Source organism: Antechinus flavipes, chromosome 1 (genome assembly GCF_016432865.1).
Source record: "Antechinus flavipes isolate AdamAnt ecotype Samford, QLD, Australia chromosome 1, AdamAnt_v2, whole genome shotgun sequence".
NCBI lineage: Eukaryota > Metazoa > Chordata > Mammalia > Dasyuromorphia > Dasyuridae > Antechinus > Antechinus flavipes.
In genome coordinates, this window is record NC_067398.1 from 624,388,735 (window position 1) to 624,408,787 (window position 20,053).

The 20,053-nt window shown below is 34.1% G+C and overlaps 1 protein-coding gene across 8 annotated transcripts in view; it reads right to left on the minus strand.

Moving 5' to 3' along the window:
• Nucleotides 1–20,053, minus strand: part of ASAP1 (ArfGAP with SH3 domain, ankyrin repeat and PH domain 1) — a 594,911-nt gene that overhangs the window by 46,757 nt on the left and 528,101 nt on the right. For all 8 annotated transcript variants that reach the window (XM_051971096.1, XM_051971093.1, XM_051971094.1 and 5 more), the window contains 5 exons: nucleotides 10,828–10,991; nucleotides 7,804–7,937; nucleotides 4,463–4,554; nucleotides 2,114–2,300; nucleotides 1,891–1,976 (listed from right to left, as the gene is read on the minus strand). In XM_051971096.1, coding sequence (XP_051827056.1) covers nucleotides 1,891–1,976; nucleotides 2,114–2,300; nucleotides 4,463–4,554; nucleotides 7,804–7,937; nucleotides 10,828–10,991 — 663 coding nt within the window. The remainder of the gene's footprint in view (nucleotides 1–1,890; nucleotides 1,977–2,113; nucleotides 2,301–4,462; nucleotides 4,555–7,803; nucleotides 7,938–10,827; nucleotides 10,992–20,053) is intronic.

Genomic DNA, 20,053 nt, shown 5'->3' on the forward strand with positions numbered 1-20,053 from the left:
TATTGATTCATATTCCCTTTCTCTCTCTGCCTCTCTTTCTCTATCTCTCCCTCTTCCTTTTTTCCTTCATTTCTAGCAGAACATGGTAAATTTAGCAATGGATCTGGAGTCACAAGATTCAGATTTGAAACCTGGTTCTGCCCATTTATAGCTGTGTGACCTTGCACAAGTCACTTACTCATAAGGGACTTCAAGTTCCTTCTTGTGAAACATGAGTAGACTGGATTATGGTTTCTAAGAATCCTTCAAATTCTAAATTTATGATAAGAGTATTGATTGAAGTTCTCGATTAATATTAAACAATGAAAATTCAATTTTGCCTATAAGAATGAAAAACAAAATCCTACCTCTGCTTTGTACTGTTTCTGGTAAATAAAACAAATCACTTAACATCTCATGGCCTTAGTTTCCTAATTCACAAAGTGAAGGAATGGAATTAGATGGCCTACTGAGGTCCCTTCCAGTTCCTAGACCTAAGATCTATTCCAGACTGAAGTATGGAACAAAGGTCAGAAAACAAATTATAGTTTCTGCAAAATAAAGGAAATATGAAGATGATTCCTGTTTTCTGGGATCCAAGAGGGACAAGTATTTTGTAAGAAGCTATTAAAAACACTGAACTACCGACATGCTTTCTGAGAGATGCTCATGTGCTACAAAAAGAAAGGCTGGCTCATTAGTTATAAGTTCAGGGATGAAATGAAGCAAGAATAAAATTGTCTTTTCTAATTTACAAATAAGAGATTCTTGAAGTTTCTGTCCAAGTTGGATTAAGCAAAATAAATCTTTGTTGTTCAAATCAGGATAAGACTGGGGCTTCAATATTTCTATCTTATTTTTATGCTCCTAATTATCCTATATACTATTGTAAAAGAGGAAATGTTGCTTGCATATAGCAGATATTTAATAAATGACCTATCTGTGTCTGTCTATCTTGTTTATCTTCTCTCTATTTGCTTTATATAATTTTTATTTATTGATGTAAATGGGGAGGGGGAAGGATTTGATTTTAATCTCATATTTATCACTCTTTTAAGCTGATATTTTTTTCTATACTTTTGTCCTTTCCACACTAACCTTTTGGCAGCTTCCTCCACAATTAGTGGATACAAAAGCAACTTAATTAAAGATCATTTAGCTCAACTGCTTCATTTTTCAGATGGAAATGAAAACTAAAGATGAAGAACTCAAGGTCAAAGAGCAAGTTATGTGTACAATGAGATGGGGACCACTTCTACCACCTCAGTCCAGCTTCCTACTAGTATATATACAGTTTTTTTTTTTTTTATATTTCCTTCAACTTAAGGAAATGCATCATTATTTCATTCTTATCTTTTATAAAATCTGAAATATTTGCACAGAGATTTTTCCCTTCAAAGCCATTTTATCCCTCTTATTGTGAACCATTTGGGTCAAAGCATTAAGATTTTTAACTCCTCATCCTAAAATTATCCCAAGACATTTTGAATGTTCTCTCTCTTTTTCTCATTGCCTCTTTTATTTATTTGTCCACAAAAAGTACTTCAAAGTCCCCTAGCATTGTAGTAGTAGTAAAATTTTTTTCATAGCTAATATAATATTCTTTGTGAATGCCAAATATAAATACTTTTTTCCCCCCAATAAATCCAGTAACATGAAAATCTCCATTTACGTAACATATTAGGTTTGGGAATTGTCATCTACTTTACAAAATGACTTTTCTTTACTAAAGATTTCACCTCAGATTTCAAGATGGCAAGATGATTATATTGATAATATTTGATTTACACAAAATTCTCCAAGACCAAATCTGTTACACAAAAAGAGGTACATCTATAACTAGTGAGACTACTAAGTACAAAAATTTTTGTTGATATTTTTAGTTGACTCAATATTGAAAATAGACCATACCAGTTTTGTACAAGGAAATCAACCAAGTGGAGAGATGTCTGGTCAGCAGTTCGGACTGCAAGATGAAGGGCTGTTTCACCTGGTTCCTAAAAAATGGAAAAGGCAAGATATTAAAAAGTTATCATTTTGTGAGGCCAATTGCAAAACAAATCCCTTTTCTCCTTTATAACCAGATATGATGCAACAGAGTCTCTTCCAAATTTTTGAGTATAGAGTGTCTTACCTGTCCAGGCTCCAATAATGGCTCCATTAGCTCTACCCCTTCTGCATAGACTTGAATTAGTGCAAGTAAATCCCTAGATTTGATGGCGTCAAGTAGTTCGTTCAACTTAGCAGATGAAGACAAACAGGTCTTCCTGGAAAACTTATGATCTACATACTTTGCAGTGATATATTCTTTACGTGCAGTCCTAAAACAAAATAAAAGGATTTGCTATTGTATTTTGAATATTATTTTTTATGGAACAAATAATGTGGTTGAATTTTTTTTGTTTTTGAGTTGGGGGTAAGAAGTGGTGATTTGTTATACCTCTGATTTCATCAATATAGGAAATTTCTAGTATAGAAACTGTTGCAGGTCAGTAAGTTGTTTATAACTTATAGTCTTAGATAGGTGTTTGGGGCAATGAGAGTTTGGAACAATGATAAGTAACTTCAAGACCCACTTGCTTGGGGTCTTGAAGTTACGTATTTATCAGAGGAATAACTTGAACCCAGATATTCCTTATGCTAACATTGGCTTTCTGTCCACCATGATCTCCTTCCTTCTCAAGACTGGGTACATTATATACATGCAAACATCTCTTTTAGAAAATATAAAAGTAGCTTCAATGAGATAATACTCCTGTACCAACACATTTTCCCAATGTAAATATTACATACTTTTGAAACATAGTAGTTTTCCAGTTAGGATACTGAATATTATCCTCTCATATTACTTAAAACTAAATAGAACTGAATGCAATAATAATTGAGGCAGGAAAATAGCTAGATAACCAAATAGAAAAACATCAAATAGAAAAACATAGAAGATGAATTATAAACTAATTAAAAAATTGTAGAGCTATAAGAGATCTTAGAAAATAAGGAGTCCAATCTCGTTATTTTATAAATGAGGAACTTTATTTGTCCAATATTAGAATTAGCTTGCTCCAAAAAAGGTATTCCCTATCTTTGACTACTAGCGCCACACTCAGTCTAGCTGCTGCTACTTTCCAACATCTGTCACTCACACCTGAAATGAGATCGATACTCTCTCTTTTAGGTAAGTGTTGGCTGCCAAGGGGCACCACGGAGCAGATGGCCCTTCCTCTTTTTCTGGCTGGTCACTGGAATGTTGTGCCTTGTTGACTCTGCTCAATGGGCCATGGATGTAAACTACAACATTATTACCATTTTAGTAATAAAGAAGCTTCCTTGCTTTGAAGATTAAGAAAACAGGTCTTTTATTTAAAAAAGAACATCTTAAAATTATATTTGAATAAATTTGTTATCTTATTGATCAATTCACAAATATTAAGTGCTTACTATAGGTGCCAGGTGCTTGGGATAAAGCACAAAAATATAATCCCTTGCTCTCAAGAAGTTATGTAGCTTTACAGAAAACATATACAAAATAAAGACAAGTGAATTTTGAGTGGAGGAGGCCCTGTACAAGTCAAACAAGGGTTCATGTATAAAGTAACATCAGGTGAATATTGGAGGAGATTGGGGATGCTAAGAGATGGAGGTGAGGTGAGGTGCATATTAGGCATGTGGGCAGCCAGGATAATTATAATAGTCTTCCAGCACTGCAGATTGTAACCCTTTCCATAATAATGTTCATCAACTATCATGGTCAAAAATATTTATCATCTGGCTTTCTGATTTCAGATGTAGCATAAATGAATATAAATATGGTTTTCCACATTATTTCAATTGATAAGACTAATAGACTAATCTTATGGATTAATAGACACTGTAGGAAATCTTTTCAAAAACAAATGCATACTGAATAATTAAATTGGTGAACTACAACTAGTATAATTAGAATGGAGAGGAAATTTATGAAAGGCATTTGGAAAAAGCACTCGATTTGGAGGTCAAGGGTTTCAGTATCAGCTTTGAAACAGACTTCTTTGTGACCTTGAGAAAATCACTTTATTTTTCTTCTATCTATCTAATGGGAAGTTTGAACTAAGTGACCTGTTGCTAAAGATCCTGAGAAACACACGTCTCAATAAAGCACTTCTCTTTTATATTATAAAATATACTATGAATCCAGTTCTACTTTGTTGATAAAATACTTGTCATAAATAGATGCTTTTAACATTACATTTAATGTCTGGTAATCAAAACTAAATAATGAGTTCTTTGCCATTAAAAAGAAATTAAAATAATATAGACAAAATATTTCCTAGTAGACAATCTTATGTTTCTAAACTTTTTAAAATGAGACTTATTAGAAGCTGAGCCCATATTTAAAAGGACATTTCTTAATAACTGGTTCCCCAATGGAAACAAACTTGAAAACTTTTGGAAAGTAGGAAGGTTTGATAAATGAAAGACAATTTAATTTTAAAAAATTACTTACATATCACTTGAAGGAGTGGGCTTTGGTGAGGGACTAGGTAAATTCCCCTCCATAATTTCATTAAAACTATTGTTTCCTACATTCTTGGCCAGCTGCAAAAGAAATACAAAATAATACTGAAGTCTTCATTTCCCACTCTTTTTAAACATTGCTATTCATTTGCTTTTGGGAAGTCAGATGATATATTTGCCATAACTCTATGAAGAATTCATATATTTCTTTTAACAAATGTTAAATGTGTACATATTATGTCCAAAAGATTGCCTTCTGTGAAAGATTCAAAGATGAACAAACAACTAATGTCTAGGCTTTCAAAAGTACTGCCTAGTGATTAAAACAGGAATACAAACAACTTTCTGATAAGTGCATAGCAGAGATAAAAATAAAGTACAATAAAATTTTAAAGAGAAAAATAATTTTCACTGGCAGAGGGAACATCAAGAAAGGCTTCATGGAGGAGGTGACTGAGTTGGTTTTAATAGATGGATAAGATTCCAACAAGTAGAGGCACAGAGAAGTACATTCCAGGTGTAACAAAGGCAAGGAGGTAGCAAGGGACAGCTTTCCCCCTTCCCCCCCAATAAATGGCAATACTTCATTTGATTTGGCAAGGGAAGTAGTAAGAGAAAAAACCATTAATTAGAGTAAAGTCAAGTTGTGGATAGGTTTTACTTCTAGGCAAAGGAGTTTGGATTTTTTCCAGCAATTAATGGGAAACCATCAGAAGATAATGAGGTCATCAGACTATTCTGCATGGTGTAAAAAATGGGCTGGAGTTAGGAGAGAATTAAAGTTGGAAGGCTGATTAGTAGTTATTCCAATAATGCAGGACAGAAGCAATCAGGGTCTAAACTAGCATCATGGCAACTAGAATGCTCAGATCAGGAAAGATGAAAGATATTGACAAAGCAGAATTAAAAGGATGCAGTGAGTGAAGTGATGCAGGGGTTATTGTGGAAAACAAGGAATGGCATATATTGGAGAATAAAAGCATTCAACTTACTTGTCCTATATAAATGCTAATATTTCATGTGTGTTTATCTTCAGGAACCAACTAATGATCTACATTTCACAAACCTATAAAGTTGAGGCTAGAGATAGGTGAATCTAATCCAATGCTATTCAATTCATTTGAATTCAATTCAACAGTTATTTGATTAAGTGCTTACTTGTGCAAGACCTTGTACGGATAAAAGAAGGAAAAAAAAAAAAAACAAAACCTAACAATACTCCTGGTTCTCAAAGAGTTTATATTCTCATGGGGAATACAGCGAATACATGGCAACAAAGAACAACGTATCAATAAGTACAGGTAATTTAATATAAATAAATACAAAATGTGAGAGATACACACACACACACACACACACACACACACACACACACACACACACACAGAATTAGCAACTGGGTAGAAGAGAATCAGGAAAGGTCTTTTGTAGAAAGTGACACCTGAGTAGAGCTTTGGAATTTTTTTTTCTTTTTTCTTTTTTTATTATAGCTTTTCATTTACAAAACATATGCATGGGTAATTTTTCAACACTGACGCTTGCAAAACCTTCTGTTCCAAATTTTTCTCTCCTTTTCCCCATCCCCTCCCCAACTGGCAAGTATGGAAAAATTTTAAGAGACAAAAGTGGATAAATAATTGGGAGAACATCTGGATAAAGGGGCAGAGGGAAGAGAGGGGAAAGATATGTAACCACGACTTTAGCATACATGGTCATGATGGAGAGAATTTTATTAAACAAGGACTTTTTTTTTTTTAGGTTGTCATGAATCCTTGCTTCAGCACATACTGGCTGTCTCATCCATACTCATTTCCTTCAATCTTTCTTGACAGAATTCAAAATAAGGAACTCTATGCAACAAGCTCTTGGTAGAGAGAGACCTGAATGGTATTTTGCTGCTGGAATCAAATGGTTCTATTCCAATATATATTCATCCTGAAATGAGCTGTGATGAGTCAGAAAGTGTGCTTTAGATGTTAAACTTTATGTAACTAGTTCTTTAAAAAAGTTCACTTGAGACAGTAAAATTCTTAGGGGCTAGTGGTTGAGTCAACCAATGTCTGCTGACAAATCTCACTGTCTATCTGGGTGTGTTCCTACAGGCAACCTGGAGGTAGAGAGACCTGGAATTTAGAGTTGGAAGGCATTATGAAGCTTATAGAATTCAATTGAAGGGTTATGATTTGCCCAAGATCACACAATTGGTTAGTAGAAAAACGAGGCAAGAAGTCAGATCTAATGTGGCCTTTAATATGTATTTTATACCCAGATGCATGGCCTGTTGATTTGGGCATTAATTTACAGTTGGTTTCTTGGAATTATCATCTCTATTAGAGGGAAAGACTTTTCCCTACTATGATAAGAGGTGTTAGGTAATTACTAATTACTAGCCAAAGAATGAGCAGGGGATGCCAAGAGGGTATCTTGATAAATATCTCTTAGGACTCCATGGCTTTAGGGTTTGTGTAGAAGATAAAAATGGGGTTCACTGCTGGACTTTGTTTAATGTTTAACTTAAAAGCAGCTCTAAAGGAATTGTTTAGGGTTGTGAAGGGGGCAGAGGAAGATTACAACTGAAAGATTTCTCAATAATTAAAAAAACCCTCTGATAACATGATAAATTTCTCTTGATTGTGTAACCTTATAAATCTCTGAACTATAACATCAAGTATCATACCATCTATTCCTTCAAGAAAGGATTAAGGAGGAAGCGAGTTTCTGATGACTCATAATAGAACAAGTTACTACAGTGATTTAACAAGAAACTTCATATTCATACTTCACCTTCCTAGTAGTTAAAATAACTTATGATTGATTAAAACTATTAAAAAAAAAACCTTTAAAAAAAAGCTATTAGGAAGTTTAAACACAAGAGTACTCAGTTTCCCTCCCAATTTACTATTAAATATGTTTTATAAGCTCAGAAAAAAACATGAAATATTGAACTTAAAAAAATTATCTGATGAGTAATAAGCTGCAATATAAAAACTTCATTTGAGCATTCTAAGGGACTTTGGGAGATAACTCAAACTTCTTCAGATTCATCATAGTTTGGCTAAACTTTTGACTTGACTGTCATGCCAGTATACACCTATTAGTGATTCAACATTTATTCAAACAAAAAAGGAAACCATTGATTTTACTTAGTAAACAAATTACAATATCACAGAATATCTATATAAAAGTTCATTCAACTCTTTGAGCAAGTAGTTGGCAGAAGCTTAAAAAAAGCAGAATATAAAGAAGCAAAAAAAAAAAAAAAAAAAAAAAAGGAATTTCATCTTTGTGCAAATGATCTGAAATCTTTCCAAAATAAAGAAAACAACTTACCAAGAGTTCAGAAGTTCCTAATTTGTCTAATTCCAAAGACTGAATACGAGAAATATGAACCCCCATTTCCCTGTGGATTCCAGAACATTCTATACAGGTCAAAATACCCAGGTTGGTTGAAAGCCATGTGGGTTCTGTAGAAAAGGATTTAAAAACACAGTAAAACAACGAATTTTAGTGAACAGTTTATTTTAGAAGTGGCTGATAAAATGTGCAACTGAAAACAGTAGAAGAACTAGTGCTATAAGGGTCATTAGACGTCATCTAGTCTAAGCTCCTCTACCTTACAGATTAGGTTACTAGGACACAAAGAGGTCATGATATTGTAAGATTTGAAATTAGGAGTGTCCGTGGAGAATTTAGTCCAAGGGTCCTTAACTTGTCTGTGAACTTTTTTTCCCTTTCTTTCTAAATTTCTTGATCATTTAATGATAACATAATTGATTTCCTTTGTAATATTATGTATTTTATATTTTGCATTCAAAAACATTATGTTAAGGAGTCCTTAGGCTCCATCAGACTGCCAGGGGGGCCTATGACATACAAAAATGGTTAAGAACTTTTACATAGGAAAACTGAGGCCCCAAAAGTTGAGGTAACAAAATCCCATGTAAGTAGAGCCAGAATATGAACCCAGTGAAGAGTCCTGTCTAGGTCACAAAGGAGTGGTGAGTGGCAGAGGAGGGCCTACCATCTAAGATCACCATGCTCCTTGTCCAGTGTGCCTCTACTTCTTCTTTCTACCTCCTCTAGTAAAAGAGGATAATGATTTTTTAATTTAAAAAAATCTGACTTTAATGAATATCTTTTTTACAAGATTTTTTAAATATACATTTTCATATTTTCATATATAAATAAAATCAGAAAAAAGAGAATTAAATATGAAAATGCAAATTCCTTCCACATATATTTTAACATATGTGTATCAGGGTTGATATACAGATAGTAAATTCAACCTGCTACTTTAAATAAGTCCTACTTTTTTGTGTTTTTCTTTGAACTGACTTCAATTTTCTTTTATGCCTTTTAAAAAGTTAATTTTGGGGGGAACTGAGGTCATTAGGGTTCAGTGATTTGCCCAGGATCACTTTAAGTGACGTATTAAGTGTCTGAGACCAGATTTGAACTCAGGTCCTCCTGACTCGAGGTGCTCCAGAGCATCAGAGGTTTTGGTGCTCTATCCACTGAGCCACCTAGCTGCCCCCTAAAAAGTGATTTTTTCAATGACTCCTTTCTTTATTTTGGACAGGTCTATTTCTAACATGTCTAAGAATTATGATATGGAAATTAATATAAGGAAAATTATATTTTATCATGTTAGTTTGAATGTTATTTATAAACATCTAAACACTTGATGGATAAAAGAAGTACATAATTCTTAAATAAACAAAACCAAAAGCCAATGATTTTTTTAATCCAATACAAAATTAGGATTACAAAATGCTCCCCCTAAAGTTTCAGTTGAAATAAATTCTTGGAAACCTCACAAAAGTACTTTTTGCCCATTGCTCTATGTTCCATGACAATGATGGATGGTATAGCTATTAACTGCTATTCACAAGAGACAGGATTCTACAGCTAGCAATAACCTATAAGCTACAACCAGCATTAACCTATCAGTCCTGGTTATGGCTTCTCCATGGAGCTTTTGCTGATAATAAGACAGCTGTTAAGTAATGAACATAACACTTTCCTTTTTTGAAACTCCAAGGAACAAAATGACAATGGGAAGCATTTTTTTTTTCCTAGACAAAAATTGTGATGTTGTGTCAAAGATACCGTCCCTTCAAATGGCACATTTTTGCAAATCAATCTTTATTGAAGATCTACTATTTGTAAAAATTTATCTAGACACCTTGGAGAATATAATATTTACTCATATTTATATAGCACTTTAAAGTTTATTAATATATTCCTTATGTTAAGTCTGTAAAGCAGGAAGTGAAAAGATTATTATATACATTTTTGTAAATGAAAAAATTGAAATTTTGAGAGGTTAAATGTCTCACTCATGGTTATACAGCTAACAGATATATAAGGTTTGATTCTAATACAGGTGCCCATGATCCCAAGACTTGTTTTACCACGTAGCCTTTTGTCAACACTATAAAAGGTATGTGTGTTTCAAAGTAAGATATTTTTGTCTGCCCAGCTTACATATAAAAATAGAGGAGCAGTTTGGTAGAGTAGAAAAGATATTGGAAGTTCTTGTCATTAACTAGATGGGTGTCACTGACAAATCACTTGTTATCTCTAGGCCACTACGTCATTTTTAAAGTGAGGATATTATTTGTACAATTCTGTTAAATGGGGCTCTCAAATAAGGTAACAGATATATTAATAAACAAATATGTGAATAATAGACATTTATTGTATACTATGTACTCCTGGGCTAAATACTGAGGAAATACAAAAGCATGGATAGTCCCATCATCTTCAAGAAGAGTATATTTTAATAGGAAGAGGCAATATCTGTAGGAGAGTATTGGTCAGGATAGCAGATTTTGTTTTAGAAAATTACAAGGATGGTAAGTGCAGCCATAAGGGAGTAGACTCAGATAACAGAAGTGAAAAGATTTTGTAACTATAAAGAACAGTTTCCCTGTCCTTGAAGAATTTACAATTCCTTGTTGGGATTAAATATTATGGATTAATAAGAAAAGATAACTGTGATATTAAATCTGATGTATACCATAAAGATACTAGGAAACATGGACTTGTAGAAGGAAGAGATCATAAACGTTAGAGAAGTTGGGGAAATGTTTTGAATAGTGGTTAGTTTGTGAGTGATACAGCAAAGAATGTAGGTCTTTTCAGGCATGAAGAACACCACATGAAAAAGCAAAAGTTTTTCTATGGTTTCTGTAGAATATAATAAAAAGACTAGTTTTTAAAACAACTATATGATTTAGTATTCAGAAGAAAAAGAAAACAAGTTCAGAAAGTTAACTCAAAATTTCAGGAAAATCCTTGATAACAGAATTATCTGGCATAGAGTCAAAGCAGAAAAAATAGCTAGAATACCTGATGAACCACAATCACAGCAGACATCATTCCCAGGTAATCTCTGGATGTCATCAATAATAGCTTTTGTCAAGTCCTCCAAGCTGTTTTCTCCAGTACTCTGTTCTCCTCGGAAAGCCATGGTTAATGCTTCTTCTTTGCTATTTGTCAATACTGAGATCCACCTGTTTCAAAACCAAAAAAAAAAAAAAAAAAAAAAAAAAAAGGGAGACTTTTAAAAAAGAGTAGCATTTTCCTCTCATCCCTGGACTACTTTAGATCTGGGTGCATACATAGATGGATACTCTATATGATTCAGCAGGAAAAACTCGCCTGGACTGGGAGTCAAAGGACTTATGTTGAAATCTTGGCTAATTTTTTTTTTTTTTTTTTTACCTCTGTGACACTGAAGAAGCTACCTAACTCTCTGCCCCTCAGTTTCCTTACCTGTAAAATAGAAGGACTGGATTAGATCAGGGATTCGCAAAGTATGGTCCAGAGAATACTGGGGAGTCTCTGAAACACTTTCAGAAGGTCTACAAATTCAAAATTAGTTTTTATTTCTAATATTATAAATACCTATAAAGATAACCCATATAAACCAAAACCTTTCTGAATAGATCCTCAAGAATTTTTAATTGTACAAAAATACTGAGAACAAAAATTTAAGAATGATCAGACTAGGTGACTACAAAGACTTCTTTTAGTTTTAAATCTATGATCTACAATCTATGAACTATAATCTATAATCCTGATTAAGGGTTTCTAAAATGAGAGTGGAAAAGGACTGAAAAAAGGAGGATAGTGAAGACTAAATAAAAATTCTAATATTGGGAAAGAAATTGAAATGAGAAGAAAGAATGAATAAAGAAGTGAAAGTGACATAAGTTAGAAAAAATCATTAAAAAACACAACAAAACAAATAAATTGGGCCTAAGAGTAGACATTCCACAAATGTCCTTTTACCCTAGTTCTTCACAGGTAAAACTGGAATAGCATTGTTTGTACTATTTACCTCTCATAATCCCTATAAGGATTAAGGTAAGGTAATTTACATGAAGAATTTTGTAACTGTGAAGTGAATTACAAAGAGAAGCTATCCTTTATATGTTTTGGAGAGATGAGATAGGGACTTCAGAAAAGAAGTCAACACTTGGTAAGTTTATTATATAGTCTTATGAATCACAAGATCAGTGTTACCAAAGAAGACAGATGTTTTTACCTGTTTGATTTTTAGTTTTTTTTTTTTTAATCTATAACCTGAGAATGTTGGCTTATGATCTCTAAGATCCAGTTTAGTGCTAACCTTTTATAACTTTATTATTTTGCAAAAATGGCCTGATTCAGCACCAAGCTAAGAAAAGAATAGTGAGTAAAGGAGAGAGAAAATAGTAAAAGGAGAGAGAAAAGTAAAGCACTAAAAGCCAGATTCTCAGAAAGATAATATTTCTCAAATTTCTCATGTGCTTTTGCCTGGATCTATCTTTTATACATATTATTCTATACAACCTACCTCACAGAGTAGATAGTTGTTTACATGTTTTCTCTATCAATAAACTGTAAATTCATTGAGAGAATTGCCCTTTCTTTGTATCTACAACAATCAGCACAATACTTGGCATATAGTAGGAGTAAATGTTTACTGACTGATTCACATGATTGTTTTTAGAAAAGAACTTTAGAAAACTCAACCATCAAAAGTAAATTATTATTCATTGTTGGTTTCTCTTTTTTTAAAGCAGTTCTCTGTAAGTCATTCGTGGTGTAAGACTATAAGCAAAAGTTGGTTTTTTTTTTTTAAAAATCAGTTGTCTATAAATCATTCATGGTGTAAGATTATAAGCAAAAGTATGAATTGTTGGTATTGTCATTTTCTTTTAAAAAAGAAAATCACACATGTGTATATATATATTTATTTTTTTTTAAAAATTTAATATTTATTTAATAATTACTCTATATTGACACTCGTTTCTGTTCCGATTTTTTTTTTCCCTCCCTCCCTCCACCCCCTCCCCTAGATGGCAAGCAGTCCTTTATATGTTGGATATGTTGCAGTATATCCTAGATACAATATATGTTTGCAGAACCGAACAGTTCTCTTGTTGCATAGGGAGAATTGGATTCAGAAGGTATAAATAACCCGGGAAGAAAAATGCAGATAGTTCACATTCGTTTCCCAGTGTTCTTTCTTTGGGTGTAGCTGCTTTTCTCCGTCATTTATCAATTGAAACTCAGGTCTCTTTGTCAAAGAAATCCACTTCCATCAAAATATGTCCTCATACAATATCGTTGTAGAAGTGTATAATGATCTCTTGGTTCTGCTCAATGTGTATATATTTATGTATTTAACATATTTAACACGTATGGGACTACCTGCCATCTGGGGGAGGGAGTGAGGGGAAGGAGGGAAAAGTTAGAACAGAAGGTTTTGCAAGGGTCAATGCTGAAAAATTACCCATGCATATATCTTGTAAATAAAAAGCTATTTAAAAAAAAAAATCATATTTGGGGGCCACTAGGTGGCGCAGTGGATAGAGTCCAGGACCTGAATATAGGAAAATTCAATCTTCCTGATTTCAAGCTCTTACTAGCTGTGTGACTCCATGCAAGTCACTTAACTCTGTTTGCCTCAGTTTCCTCTTCTGTCAAATGAGCTGAGGAGAAAACAGAAACTATTCTAATATTTTTGCCAAGAAGAACCCAAATGGGATCACAAAAAATCAGACATGACTTAAAATGATTTAACAAGAGCAAGTAAGTAGGTTTTAGTCCCATTGCTAGACTACAAGCTCCTTGAAGGCAGGAACTCGCTTACTTCAGCACAGCAATCCCAGCGTCAAGCACAGTGCCTTCTTTACAATAGCATAGCAACACAAAAACAGGAACATAAACTAATGGCATGTAATCTTTTTTTTTTCCTGTTCATTTAATTATTTAAAAATGCCTATTAAAGTAAATGTTCAGGTTAATTATAAAGATTCAGAATTAACAAATGTGTCTTCAAAATGGACATTTTATATTCAGTAAATAACTGCTCCTTATTCTGAAGATAAGGGTTTGCATTTTCTTCTCGGTTTATGTTCTAGATATGCAAATCCTTTTCCCTGCTAATTATCAGGGGAGGGAGCAACAAAGAAAACTGCTAATTCTCTCATGGAATGAGGAACATCACTATTAAGAAAGGAAAACAGATTTTTGGGAGTCAGGTTCTTCCTAAAAGAGGACATTTCATGAGGTCGGAGGGCCGGGGTTTGAATCCCATCTCTCTTCTGGCCACTAACTTTACAACTTGGGGTGAGTATTTTAACTTTTTGGGGTCTCCTGAAGTGAAGGAAGGGGGTGAACTAAACAAATCCTAAGGATCCAGCTCTAAATCCCCCTTTATTAGCCTTTCCTACAAGACTTGCAACTCCCGTTGTGTACTCTAGGTGGCATTCTCTCTCAGCTCATTACCACCAATGCAAACCAGTACTGCTCCCTACAAGTCAGAAAGTCTTCTCTTAGGGAGGGATGGGTATATTTTAGGACTTCTGGAGAGACTCATCATTATCACTTAATTAAAAAGTATCTGACGGGGCAATTTAATAAACTTCAGAGCTTAAACCTGACTTTCCGGCTGCGGTTTCAGTGAATATTTACTCATCTTGCACGAACAATGATAGGAGCTGTTTGTCCGGCAACTGAATTGGATTTCAGTGAGGGAGGGCTGGGCAAAGTCACCTGCCTCACTTCCGCCTCCAGAGCCACCTGGGTCCGGTGGCAGGATATAGATCAGGATGCCTGGAGATGGCCCTCGATGGAACTACTTGGATAACTGGACTTTCCACCTTAGAGTCTGTGGGCAGTGTGGTGGAGCTTAGTCCGACTTCATAAGCTTTAAAGCGGGAAGGGAGATTAAGAGATTATCTTGTTCAGTCCTCTCATTTTAAAGATCCAGAAACTGGATCCTATGGTTTAAGTGACTTGCCTAAGGTCAGACAGAGCCAAGATTTGAACTAGATTCTCTCATTATAAAGTAATGGCTGTTTCCAATGTTCGAAACCCAAACTATATTTGAGAAAGAAATGTAGAGGAAAATGGAAAAAGGAGAAGGTCCAGAGTATAAATCATGACTGAAAATAAAAAGCGGTGGGGCAGCTAGGTGGCGCAGTGGATAGAGCATCAGCCCTGAAGTCAGGAGGACCAGAGTTCGAATCTGGTCTCAGACACTGTCTAGCTGTGTGACCGTGGGCAAGTCACTTAACCCCAATTGCCTCAGCTAAAAAAAAAAAAAAAAAAAAAAAATCAGAAAATAAAAAGCGGAGACCATCAATCAAAAGGGTACAAGAGATAGGGGAGACTAAAAAGGTATCTCTGTGTGTGTGTGTGTGCATACAAGCATACACAAACAGAGCCCTAAGTCTGGTGGAAATACAGATATCAAAAATCCCCTATGGGAAAAGTAATTTTTCTTCCTTTGACTGTGGCTAGCACAGAATTCCTGGTCAAAGAATGACATACGAGCCCAAATAGAATTTAATTCACCAAACATTTGTGGACTTGACACTAGAAAAGGTCTAGGATATTAAGATAAAAATTATGAAATCTCTGCTGCCAAGGGGCTTACATTCTCCTGGAATAGAACCATAACCATCTTAATTCACTCCCTGAGCAAATGTTGATCAAGGATCAACTTGAATCTAGCACTATTCTAGGTCTAGAGAGCTGGGAGGAGTCCTTTCAAAAGAATCACTAGATTGGCCTGGAAGGAATTAAGGGAGTCATTTACAACAACTTCCTACTCAATATTAGAGTCCCTTTTACTTTGTGGCTCTGCCACTTACTACCTATGGGACCTTAGTTAATCAGTTTACTCTTCTAGGTTTCAGTATCTAAGTATGAAAAAGGAAAGATTTAGATGGAGTTCACTTTTAACTCACTAATTCTAAAATCATACAATCTTTTACTGGCATTCAATTATCTAACTTTTGTTAGAGCATTTCCAGTGATGGAGAGCTCACTATCTAAAATATGACCCTGCTTCCCTAAGTGCTTATAATCTTGTTGAGAAATTAGGAAATGGCCACATGACACATCTAAATAACACTTCAAGGAAGGACATTATTAATTGTTGAAATATACTATTACTGATAGTAATAAGTGGACACAAAACAGATGCTTAATAAATACTTGCTGACAATTCAAGAATTCAAAGAAAGCTGGGGTGGTTTGGTAAAGGAATGTTTCTTTTTTTCTTCTTTGCCTCTAACAATTAAATTCTATTAATATAACATCTAAGTTAAAAAAAAAACCCTCATTTTTTTAAAAACATTAACTTGACAATGATGCATCAACAAAACCAATTATGTTTTATGCAGTTATTTATATCTAAGTATATTCATTTCAAGGCATATAATATTATAATTAAAAACATCATTCCCACTAAGTATCGATCAGACAGGAAAGGAATTTAGAGATGATGTAATCTAATTTCTCCATTTTATAGATGAAGTAACTATAAGCTAGAAAGGTAAAGTGATTTTCCATCATCACATAGTCAATACCTGGCAAAATCAGAATTCGAACTAGAGTCTGCAAAGACAGTGCTCATTTTACTATACCATTTTTGACAGCAAATATCCATTGAATGAATGAAAAGGGCAAGAAGAAGGGAGGGTAATGCGGGAATGGCAGGCAGGCATACTGAAGGTTCTAGAATGTTTTGCATCCATTCAGCTGTGAAGGAGGAAAAGGAAGTCTGCTGCTCTTACACCTTCCTCCCCCAGCAACTCCAAAGCACCAGAGGTATGTAGGAAGCTATAGGAGATATTAATAGGGATGAAACAAAACAAGGCTGAGGAAGCAAAACTTAAAATTCATTAACTTTAAAAAGAATAGATAATGAAAACAGAACATAAAATCAAAGAGACCAATTTTTTTTAGAAAACCAGCAATTGTGCTTTAACAATTTCAAGGAAAAATTTCTTTTTCTTTTTTGGAAAAATTTCAAACAAAGACAAATGGACAGATGGAAAGAGAAAGAGAAGACAATCTTCTCTAGGGCCCAACAAAGTATTTAATAAATGAGTGATCCTCAGGAAAATGAAATGAAGTAGGTGTCAAGTATGAATAAAGATAGCAAAAAATGTAGATATTTGTTGACTAGGTCCAGTCTCACCACTTCAGATTTTGAAGGAACCTCAAATAGGCATCCATTCCAACTTGTACTTGAACAGGAAAGAATTCCCCCCCCAGCAGGATAACCATCAAATTGGTCCTCCAGACTCTGAGGGAAAACCACTAATGATAGGGAAACTATTATGCCTTGAAGCCAACTATTCTACTTTTGAATAGCTCTCACTGATATATTTAGCCTCAATTTGCCCCTGTAACTTCACAGTCTTTCAATCTTAGTTCTATTCTCTAGGGCCAAGCAGAACAAGTCTAATCACTCTTTACATAACAGATTTTCAAATACTCCTTATAAATAGTAAAGTTCATTTTTAGAAACATCCATATTTATTTTATGGGAAAATTCCTGTGTTTTTTTTTTTTTTTTAATTGCTGATATGGTTTTATCTTCAACATTTTACTTTGTGATCGATTACTGACCACATTTCACTGTACCTTTCATCTGGCTCTATCAACCAATCTACAAGTATTTATTAAATAGCTACTATGTGCCAAGCATATACTAGACACAAGTCCAAAAGATAAACTAATTTTTATTCCAAAAGATAATCTCTTTAAATGGGGGGTGGGGTGGGGGTGGTGGACTACAAGTGCATATATACATATAAAACACAAAAATGAAATGAATAAGTCTAAATGTATATAGCTTTGAGAGGGAGATCATTAATTTAGGAGAACAGTAAAGGCTTCATGTAGAAGACAGTCTGAGCTATATATGTTTCAAAGAAACAGGACTTAAGAGGTAAAAGAATAAAAAAACCATATGAGGTCAGGGAGATTAAAAAGTCATAGAGACATGCAAAGAGGAAAATGGGCTCAAAGAAACTCTTCAACATCTGTACTTGATCCCCTATACATCAGAAGAGGTAGTGAGGTGGCAGGGAGAAAGAAAGCAAGAAGGCTAGCTCAACAGACTAGGGAAGAAAGTTGGAAAATGATAAAGAAGAAGAAAGAAGGGAATGCAGAGAATATGGGAAAGAGAAAAAGGAAGAAAGAAAAATGGAGCTATGGAAGGAGAAGGTGAGAAAACTAGGGCAAAAGAAAAAAGCTAAAAGGAGGAACAAAGAAAAAAAAGGAGAAAATAATTATCAGCTTAGCTGGGTACCTATGAAACTATGGAGAGAAAAAAGGTCACATCATTTGAGTAATTTCAAGTCAGGGCACATTTTTCCTTTAGTGTTAATAATAAGCAAACATTGTAAAGTATAGACTGTAGTGCCATGAGTTTTTTGTTTTGTTTTCTTAGTTCGAAGAGTTAGTGCAAATCCCTTCCTTTCTCACTCTTAGGTAATATAAGGTATAGGAGAACTTGGGGGGAATTAGTCAAGTGAGAAAGCAAAAGTCTTAAGAATAGTTTTCTTATTATGTTGTAGCAGTCAACAAACATTTATTAATTGCTTATCATATAATAGTATGTAGTAGTCCTAGGGACTGGGGACACACAAAAAGGCAAATAATATTTCCAGCCCTAAAGGAATTCACATTCTAATAAGGGAGACATATGAATTACTAGGTGAATCAGACATGCAGAATAAATGGAAACTAATGTCAGAAAGGAAGAGAACCAGACAAAGGACTGGAAAAGGTCTCCCGAAGGAGGTAAGACTTGAATTACATCTTAAGGGAAGCCAGGGGAACTCAAGAATAGGAAGTAGAGAGGGGATAACTCCAGGCCTGGTCAAAGGCATGGAGAGAGGAGATTAAGTCTTGTTTGAAGAGCCACAAAGAGGACAGTGTGGAGAGAAGAAAATATCTTGGAAAAGTAGGAAGATGGCAATTTAAGAAGAGGGATCATAGGTCAGGCCTAGTTTATATTTCTTTGGAGCTTACTCCTCTTTTTTCCCTTTTATTTTAAATTTGCACTCTTAATTGAAACAGTACTACAATGTACACATGTATACTGTACAGGCAGCAGAGAGATAATGTTATATCTTATTTTTAAAAGTCCATCTTATGCAGATTTTTCAGATGAAACATAAACACTATTCTTTCTTACATATTCTAGCCAAATTGGAGTACTTGTGTTGTTTAATTCCTGATTTTTTAATTTACTTAAAACAAAATTTAAAACCCTAAAACCTTTTTCTTGTTTTAAATCCTAAGCTAATTTAACTGCAATACAAGTATATTCTTATATATATACACATACACATGATTTTCACATACATGTACATACACATGTGTATCTAGATCACTATATATGCACATATGTGAGAAAGACAACATAGAACTTTTTGAACCATCTAAGTGCCTTAAAAATGGGGGTGGGAAAATTGATTTACAAGCAAAATGAGGTACTGGACTGGATAATTTTTAAGATTTCTTTAAACTTTTATATTTTATGATCTAAGAGCCATAGGTTTTGTAAATGATGGTTATGGATTTAAAATGATTAGATGTCCTTTATGGACTATTGGTTTGATCTGTTTAGGAAAATGATGAATAAACTATAAATTCCTTGGAGTAAGAATGTCTTTTGTAAAATGATGTTGGGTATATAGGAAATACTCAGTAATTAATGACCAAAACAAACCAAACAAAAAAACAAATCTAAATCAAACTAAACCCCAAACCAAAACTTCATCTCATATATGGGAAAGCATACAAAATTTTAGAGGAAATGTAGAACATAAACTCTAATAGAATGGAAGCTCTTTTGAGAAAGGGGACTATTTGCTTGTCTGTCTTAATATTCCTAGAGCTTTGCAAAGAAGCAAAAGCTAAGTGTTTTTGAAATTAAAAAGTTGTCTATGAATTCATGGAATTATATTATTAATTCACAGTTGCCTGAATTTCTCATTCTTTTCCTTCTTTCCCTGTGTTTGTTCACTTTTTCACCTAAATCTTACTGAAATTCTAGCCATTCTTTAAGGTCCAGCCCAGGAGGCACCAACTCAAGGAAGCTTTATCTTCTCTTCTCCATTTCTACCCCCAAAGCTAGAAATTATCTTTTTTCTGGTCAGAACTTTCACTATCACTGTGTACTTAGTATACTCTTTCCTTTGTACCTTACAATTATGAACTCCAGGAGGATAGGGAATGAACCTTTGTATCTTCCAGTACTTAGATCTAGTTC